This window comes from Micropterus dolomieu, linkage group LG14 (genome assembly GCF_021292245.1).
Source record: "Micropterus dolomieu isolate WLL.071019.BEF.003 ecotype Adirondacks linkage group LG14, ASM2129224v1, whole genome shotgun sequence".
Lineage (NCBI taxonomy): Eukaryota > Metazoa > Chordata > Actinopteri > Centrarchiformes > Centrarchidae > Micropterus > Micropterus dolomieu.
Window position 1 is genome coordinate 5248966 of NC_060163.1, and position 9349 is coordinate 5258314.

The 9349-nt window shown below is 40.4% G+C and overlaps 1 protein-coding gene across 2 annotated transcripts in view; it reads right to left on the reverse strand.

Moving 5' to 3' along the window:
• Positions 1–9349, reverse strand: part of wu:fj29h11 (protein NO VEIN) — a 44578-nt gene that overhangs the window by 7457 nt on the left and 27772 nt on the right. For both annotated transcript variants that reach the window (XM_046068390.1, XM_046068389.1), the window contains 4 exons: positions 6183–6364; positions 5816–5999; positions 2798–2940; positions 1488–1669 (listed from right to left, as the gene is read on the reverse strand). In XM_046068390.1, coding sequence (XP_045924346.1) covers positions 1488–1669; positions 2798–2940; positions 5816–5999; positions 6183–6364 — 691 coding nt within the window. The remainder of the gene's footprint in view (positions 1–1487; positions 1670–2797; positions 2941–5815; positions 6000–6182; positions 6365–9349) is intronic.

Consider the following 9349-nt stretch of genomic DNA (forward strand, 5'->3'; position numbering starts at 1 on the left):
TGTATTTGATGTAGATAATTGGTTGGGATTGGGGCTGTGTCTTAAAGAAAGACTAACTGGCTTGTAGGAGCCAGAATACTTGCTGTTTGGTAGGGGGTCATATACTTGTTTTTCCTCATCAGATGGTTATCAATTTTTATAAATTCATATGATGTGATTTTCTGGAATTTTCTTTGGGATTCTGTCTTTCACTGTTAGAATGTACATATGATTAAAATTGTAGATTGTTGCATTCTTTGTAAGTGGGCAAACCTGCAAAATCAGCAAGGGGTCAAATACTTATTTCCCCCACTGTATTTTGTTCTCAACATTAGAGTCTATAATAGTGATTTGCTCAAAACATTGCTGTTTCTTTTGTGGTTAACACTGTCGCTTCACAGCAAGAAGGGTGGCTGTCCCAGACCTTTCTGTGCGGTTTCCTTCCACCGTCCAAAGACATGCAGGATAGGTTAATTGATGAGTCTAAATTGCCCTTGGGTCTGAATGTGACTGTTTCTTCATTTCTGTGTGCCCTGTCACTGATCATTTTATTTTGTTGATGACATCATGCTTTATTTAACCAATATTTCTCTTGCAGGATGAATACACAGATGCAGATTCAAAAGTGTCTTCACTTCAATAATATTGGAAGTTCAGCAGCAGAAAACTACATTGCTTTCCAGACATGCACAGCGTGTGTCAAGTCTTGCAAATAATAAGGTATTATACCTTAATTAGTGCATCTGTGATGTTGGTTGTTTATCAATACTAAGTAAATTAATAAGTAAATTTCAGCCAATAGTTTCCATTCCTTTTAGTAAAGTATGAAAAATTCAGCTTGAGATATGCAATATGTCACGTGAAAAATATGGATATTTTTCTGTGTCTCTTATGTCATCATTCGATGTTAAGGCAGCTGAAACTGATTTGAATGATCTACCCATGCTTTGGGAAGTGGTCGGCAGTCATGTAAAGAATAAATAATAAATGATGCAAAAATTATTCACTCAACTGCGATATAAAAGGTGCTCATGACCTACTGTGATTCAACCCTCCCCCCTCGTAGTCTGAGTTTGTGAGCTTGGGTAACCTCCTCACCCGAACTGCTGTCCTCTACTCACACACATCTAGAACAGTAGCTGATGAGATGGGGCAGAGCTAAGAGCAACTAAATCCAGATGAATTAATCCCCCGACTGATCTCTCTGGCGACCTCAAACCCACACAACAGGCTGATGTGTCACCGCTTTTCTCTCAGGGAGAAAATAACATTAAAGTGTCAAATAATGTCCCCACTTTACCTCAGTAATCGCTTAATAGCCATGGCAGAAATTATGGGAATTACTACCTGACCCTGACTAACCCTAAAGCCAAAACCTAGCCATTATAAGAGACACCCAGTGAGTGGAGCTGCGACTGCTTCTCAAACGGGATAATTGTCACTCGAATGAACATGACATCTGAGGAGAAACAGATAAGCAAGTGTGTGTCCACGTGTGTGAGTGTTACCCAGTATCCCAGTTGGTCGCCAGGAGTTCCAGCAAGGCCATCCTCTGCTGCAGGAGGAGGGAGTCAGGAAGCTGGGCTGTGGCCAGGGCATGAAACTCTTCACAGGGGTAGTCATCAAGCACAAAGCCTTCCCCTGGATTTTGATGCCAAGTTGCACTTTCCACTGACCAGGGACTAGAGGCCTGGAGGAACGACAGAAAACAGTAAGGATTAAACAAACCTGGGCAGGACATTTATCACTGTGGTGTAATGCTTTACAGCATCAACATGACTCTTTGGCAAGAAAGCTATACGAAGAATCAAAAAGTATATAATGTACAGTGTAAGTTCTTTGGAAGAAGCTAGCTCTGTATTCTCCGTATGGATGTCAAGGCAGAATCTCTGAAGAGAAAGAGAGAGTGACCGAGCAAGGGACTGGACAAGTGGCTTTTTCGTTGGCGTAAGTGAAAAGTGCTAAAAGGATGCAGGACAGGTGCCGGGCCTTCTTGCTGGACTTGTCAGTAATAACTACTAGCTGGCCACAACAACAGCACATCTTAGTGAACTAGAAAAGCAAGCTGAATGTCTGTGGGCAAGTTATTTAATATAAGCTTACACACAAATCATGGCTGGAAACACTAGATTGTCTTTCAGCGCACGCACAGAACGGACAGCTAATGGAGCTAATTGGCAAAAAGACATGTGTTGGACTAGAATCACTCAGCCCACCTTTTAAAAGATTTAATGACAAAGTGACTGATGATAGTTCATTCCCAAGTACCTGATATGTACAGTATTTTTAGGCAGGCACAATGTAAGTACCATCTTTCCCGTATTACATGATGGCAGCACAGTCACACAATGACCGATGGCATTATAACAAATCCACATACTCTCCCTGCTCGCTGTAGTCCAGGCTAAAACAGGCATCAGGAATGTCTGACCTGCGCAGCCTCAGCTGTCTGTGACACATCCCATTAGACACCTGCTTTTTCTGCTCATCCTCAAAGCAGCTATTGATCTCTCTAGTCCTAGAGTGACTCATAATGGTTAATATTTTCATCCTTTAATCACTACCTTATTCATCATGTTGAGTCACAGCTAGTTTGTAATGCAGCGTGTTTCAGGAAGTTTCTGTTCTGCCTCTGGTGTCCATGCAACCAGTAAATATTTTGTGCTTACACAACATATCCATGGCCCTGTATCATCTGGGCTCACAGGAGGCGCTGTCAGGGCCGTGGTCTTTTGTGCCAATATAATTGCATTTTTGCAGCATGAGTGGAGAGTGATTCCTAAATGTTTCCTAAACAGTTCAGGGATGTCCTCCTCACCAGTTCTTTAGCAGTGAGCGTTTGTCTCTCTTTGCGGATGATGAGACCGTCTCTGACTCCCAATCTGCTGAACAGCTCTCTCCATCCTTCCACATCGCTGTCTGTCTGCACGTAGCATGGACTCAGCAAGACCCAATCACAGCCTGGTGGAGAAAAAGGTAGACAGGCAGCAGGATATTTGTTTACGGGTGGAAGAACAACAAAGAAATACTGTAAAAGACACTTTAATCTGACGTCCAGTGGAACAGCAAACAGGTAAAAGAGAAGAGAAAATCACAAATAGAAAGGCCATGTTTACCTTTTGATATCAGTTATCTCTGAAACCAGGTGAAACATTAGTGTAATTAGTCAAATCTCACAGGGAATCTGCTGCACTATGGAAGTAATACTTTATGGCCACAGCTTTCAGAGTTTCTGGCAATGCTGGATGGTAAAAAGAGCCAAAACTCGAGGGGGAAAAATCACTAGCAAAACATCTTCCTCAGTAAAGCCTAATAGAATACAAAATGAGGCAAAAAAAGCAATCATCTTCTTGGAGGTGGGAATCGGCTAGCTTTATGGGAAATATTTAATAATAATACCAGTGATGTGTGATAGGCTGGCCCCATGGCCTCATCTGTTTATGGAAGGGATCTCCCAAGGCTATCTAAGAGACTGGAATTAGAACTGATCAGGGTGTATTCTACAGTTACTGATAGCATCTATTTTTATAATCAATTTGATCATTTAAAGCAAAAACAGCAAAAATAATTACTCCGTTTTTCTTAGTCTTTTATGATCATAAACTGAATAGAGTTGGGATTTGGATTGTTGGATTGACATCTGGAGTCGTCACTTTTGGCTCTTGGAGACTATGAAGGCTATTTAACTGTTTTTGTTGACTGTATAGAAAACTAAACAATAATGAAAATTATCATTAGCCAGTAACTAGCAGTCCTTAACTGACTAGTAGCAGCTTTGTTACCGTTGATCAGCGGTTATACACAGCATGTAATAAACAACATTATCAGCAAACACCTAAAATGGCTGCTGTTAGTTTTTACAAGATGGGAAATGAAAGTAACCATGTCTAAGTATGATGAAGGCAGCAACTTTAAAGTGAGTACTAACATATTTAACTTTACAAAATGAGACTTTATTTTATTTTAAATGTTATTTAACTGTGCATGCTTAAATGACACGGGCTTATACTCAGTTGTTGCTGTTGCTACGTTGGCTCCCCCCTTCATTCAAACATCAATCATTGCTGGTTGGCAATGATTGGTTCACTACTGGTTCACCACCATAGGAACATCACCACAGACACCAGATTTAAAAACTCAGGTACGAGTACAGAGTGATTTACCTGGTGGTGCTAAGCTTAATCGGCATTGTGTGAACTCGGTTAGCAAGTGCTTGTATGTAATGGATGTTTATTTATTTGTAAAAGGCCCGCACTCTAGCTTAAGTATTGAATTAGAATAGTTATTGGCACATACTCAACATCAAATGTGAACGAGATATTTTCAGGGTGCCTCTACTTGCTAATTATTAGTGCTGGGCAATGATTAAAATCTTTAATCGAGATTAATCGCATAGTAATGCCAAAATTGAAGAATGAATTGCACACTTTTAATACAGACAAAAGTGCAATAACATGTGGTTTGCAAACACTTTGAACAAATAAGGTGCTTTTTTCCAGCAGGATTCTCTGAATTTCATCAGGGAGCAGCATAAACAGTCTATGTTCAGTAGCACGTGTCCCTGTTAGAGTGAGGGGAAGTGGTCGAGCACAAGGCGTAGCGACAAGCGCTTTCCCGTGAAACTGCCGCGGTCGTGCTCGCCTCACGCCCGCTGCCAGAGTTGACTTGTCTAGAACATTTTGTACACGACACGCAGCACACATCATTGGAAGAGAGACTGATCCTCGCTGTTTGTGAGTTTCCAGAATCAACAGGAGGGAATTCACACGGCAGAGCATCAACGCAAAAAAGGCCTATCAGGTAACGTTAGTTAGCCTATAATTTTAAATTAAGTTAAATAGGCTACAGTTGTGTAGCGCACAGAAGCTGTTACCATGGTTACTCTCAATAGAGCACCTGCTGTTTACTCACGGAGCGCTGTCTCCCTGTCTGATCACCGAAGCAAAGAGCAAACCCCCCGGGACGAAGCGACTACGTTTTGATTTTAAGAACGTTCCTAAGACTGAAATCTTCCCCAATACTAATCAGCATACAGTGTGTAACTATCCACTTAGCTAGGGCATTTGATTGCTTGTCTTGCTTTTGTTTATCTACTTCTCCCACACGCTGCATCCAGCGTAGTCAGCCGAAGCCTCCCTCCGCTGCTTGTTTGGGTGGGTGATTTGCATGCTGTGACCCATGGTTTGACTGTATGTGTATTCAGTGAGCAATGGACTTTCAAAATAATAATAATAAAAACTGCGTTAACGTGCGATAAAATAATTGTCGGTGTTAATTAATTAATGCGTTAATATGCCCAGCCCTACTAATTATACTATTAAAGCAAAGTGGAAATGAACCCAAGGTGATGTAAAATATTTATTATTAGTTTAAAAAGGTTCCAACTGATGTGTTCAAATGGGCAGAAGAGCAGAAACACAGGAAAGAGAACGTCAGTTTGTGAAATCAGCCCCCCTCTGATTTGCAGGCCAAGTGTTCTGATCCATACTTCACTACAACTTACATAACACACACACACACACACCACAGTTCAATACTCCCAGTGTTTTCATGCTGTCTTTAACCCTAACTATAGAGGCAAACCCTCACCCAATCACAAACTGCTTTCCTCACATAAGAAAATATACACACACACACACACATACAAATCCATACACGCACAAAAGCAAATACAGGTTTGAAGAAAAGAGAGGCAGCTAGGGACACTAAAAAACAAATCTTGGTGATAGTAGTTTAGCCAACATAGCTAGATGGAGAAGATTCATGTTCAATTGCATGAACCTTTTTACAGACACAGCGCGTGTGTGTGTATTAAGAACTGTGAGTGTCTCCGTACCGGGCAGTTTCTTTGGCAGGTTGATGTTCCCGTACTCTTCAGAAAAGTGCACCTTTTCATTGGCTGGGCACAGCAGACCCCTGCTGGTGAGGACGGGTACTGCATAATCTGAGTACTCTTGACTGGAGGAAGAATGCCGCTTGATGAAAACCAAGTAACTCACCACCACAGCCTCAGGCTTCGACTGGTGGTGGAATCAGTGGAGAACGATAGGGTCGCAGAAGGAAAAAGAGGGCGATAAGAGAAAGAAAGAGAGACATTTAAGCCAAATATAACGGGCAATACTTTTTTAAGCATAAACTTGCTATGTAAATTAGCATAAAATGATTTTTGGCACACTTCTGTGCCAGGATAAACAGCATGGTACCTTCCATTTGTTGTTCTGTATTGACGGGTAGATGTGTTGCTCCAGTAGCTCTTGAGGCTCCAGTTCGTGAACTCCGAGTCTTTTCAGCAGCTCCCGAACCTGCTGACTTTCCAGAGGCTCCACACAGGTCAGGAGAGAAGGGTGAACTACATTTACATCCTTGTACAATGCAGACAGAGGTCCTATGAAAAGAAAATGAATGAGAGGAAAGCTGGATTAACACCACCACAGCCTATATGGAAATGAATCAACCCTCCCAGCGACAACAAACATTAAACCTGGACTTAACAAATGCCATATGGGTTACTGTTCTAAATAGGATTGAATGGTAAATTTAAGTTCAAGAACTTTTAGGGGAGAACATTTCAGTTACAATATTGAGTTTTCATGCCAAATACTGTTTCAGTTTTTCCAGTTCATTTCACACGGTACATCCCTTTAAGGGATTATCTAGCAATAGATGTTAAGAGAAGCAGAAGACTGGAAGACATTTTCGTCTCCTTTTTATATGGGAAATATAGTGTGTGTTGAGTCTGAATTTCTTGCATTTCTTAATAGCCTCTTGTTTGTTTCTTGAGAATTTTAAGCTAAATTTACCTAAATATGGGTATCCGAAAACCTCCAGTGACCTACTTTTCCGCTCTCTGAGACTGGCATCTGAAGGAACGTTTCCCCACTGATCTCTGTACTGCTCAATATTTCAGAAGAACACTGTGTTTAACTCAGCTGTCTCTCTGAAGCTATCACACACATCTCTGTCCACTTGACTTCACATTTAAGCAGAGCCTGAGGTTTTGCGCTGCACAAGGTTTGCTCAAGGCTTCACTGTCATTTTTTTTAATATTAAGGGCTGAAATGTACGTGCTGCCCTAACAGAGAATTTGTGAATCTTTACTGTTCTTGATCTTGCATAGCTCCCGGGATGTACTTCCATAAAGTTAGAGGGCTCACAAGAGACGCACCAGGAAAAAAATGGACCAAATTAATATAGCACAAACCAAGATATCCTGACTTTTAGTCCTAGTATGGGTCAAGCTCCAAAAAACACTGAATCCTAAATTTCCCATAATACAATGAATAACTATCTTTTTTGTTACATCCTCCCTGCCTGGTAAAAGCCTTTCGTACTCCATGCCGACAGTTTGGTAGTTTTAGTAGACTTTTAATTTGTTTAGATGTCTGATATGTCTTTCTTAAGATGAGGAAAAAGTCCTACATCTACTGATCTGCCCATTCATCCCACTGCTCTGCTGTCACACTTTAGCTGTCTGAAATCTTTTTTACAGAAATCCATCTCAAGGAGAAATCTAAATGGAAAAACTAGCCTGAGGTTTCTTGTTGTAAAGATCCAATTAAACACGTTGATTTTGTTCAGTACTGACACGATTAGGTCATGATTTATCAACAGCAGCTTGTTTGTCAACAATTTTGATTATTATAGATACAGTTAATGTGAGGATTTGTGTCTTTTCTCAGTTTCAGGTTATAGTATCTATGGGCGGTGCGACTGTTGGTCAGAAAAACAAGCAGCATGAAGATCATCCCCATGGGCCTCTGGTAAGGTGCGACAATTTTTCCCTATTTTCTGACATGTTGGGCACTAAATGATTCAAGACAAGTTTTGTCAGAAACAAGTCAGCTGCAGCCCTCACACTGATCACTGACTCACCACTGACCTTTTATGGTAAGCTAATTAAAGTAACATAGTGATGTAATGCCAGATCACTTATATGACCTCATGTTTTATACTGATTTCTGGCATTCACACTGCTCATGTGTAGCACTGAAGCGAGATTACAAGGGGCGTAGAGGCACAACACTCAAAAAGGTAAAGCAGGATCAATTTTAAGACTATAAGAACTCTGAGTTGTTTATAAAGACACCAAACCCCTAAGACTACATGATTATTAAATCCAGCAAACTGCAGTGGCAGGATGCTTACATCAGAGTGTGAACATCAATTATTCATGCTCGTCATTCTAAACCTCTGCTTTGGGTGCCATTTTTGAATGTGATGACGCACAACACGGGTGGCGTGCCTCCGCTTTTCTGTTTGGATGCTCTGATGCGAGTGGCTTTACGTCTGCATATTCTTAGAGAGGGGTGAAGTCGTGTCATACACCTACTTCGCTGGCCTCAATGTCTGTGAATGTGCTGAGTTCTAAGAGAGCAGACACAGCTGCTGTTGACGCAGGTCCTTTAAAGGGTTCAGAGTCTTTCACAAACAACACAGGCTTTGTTTCTATAACTTCTCAGACATCAGAAAATAAACTTTTTTATCTGTTTCAGAGCCTGAATTACCATGTCAGTTTATCTCAGTATCTGGGTCTAAATGTACCAAATAATTCAATGTGCTATTTTTATTAATCTCATGAATTCACACCATAATTTTCAGTTCTGCGAGTATTTCACTGTTGAGCTTTATGAGCACAGATGGAAATTGTTACATGTGCACCTCTCACCATCGCAAAGGTGACACATATTTATCTATTTTGGTTTTTCTTCATTGGTTTATTGCATTTTTGGAAACAGTGAACCTGTGAAACTGTACTGCCCTATATTCTGGCTGCGCTCCTTCCTCTGTGTTTAATTGTTGTCATTGTTGATTTAGGACTGCAATAAGGAGGCACATACACATCCACACATTCTTTGCAGGTGGTAGGTACTAATGTTCTGCCAAAATGACAAAAAAACACACACACACACACACACACACACACACACACACACACACACACACACAGCTGTCTCTTTTCAAATTCTTTTTTAACTCTACATGCCCCGTATTCTGTATACTGGACCTATTTTTAGTGATGTCGCAGTTTACTGAGATCTCAGAAAACATTAGAAAATAAACCCTAAATTATAATACCCTGTAGTTTTACAGTAAATGTGTACTTACACATACACAAAATGTATATCAGTGTACTCACACCCTCACCATTCTTGAGGTAGACCATTTAAAGAAGAACTGGGAACAAAACAGTGTTCAGATTCATGATATCCAAGATACTACCGTAGTGGTAGTATCTTGGATTACCACTACCTACTACTAACTATAATAGAATTTTCTGACATTTAATACTTGGAATAAATAAGAATAGTGTTATATAAAATATATAAATTATATATATGTATATATGTATATATAATATAAATAACTATAG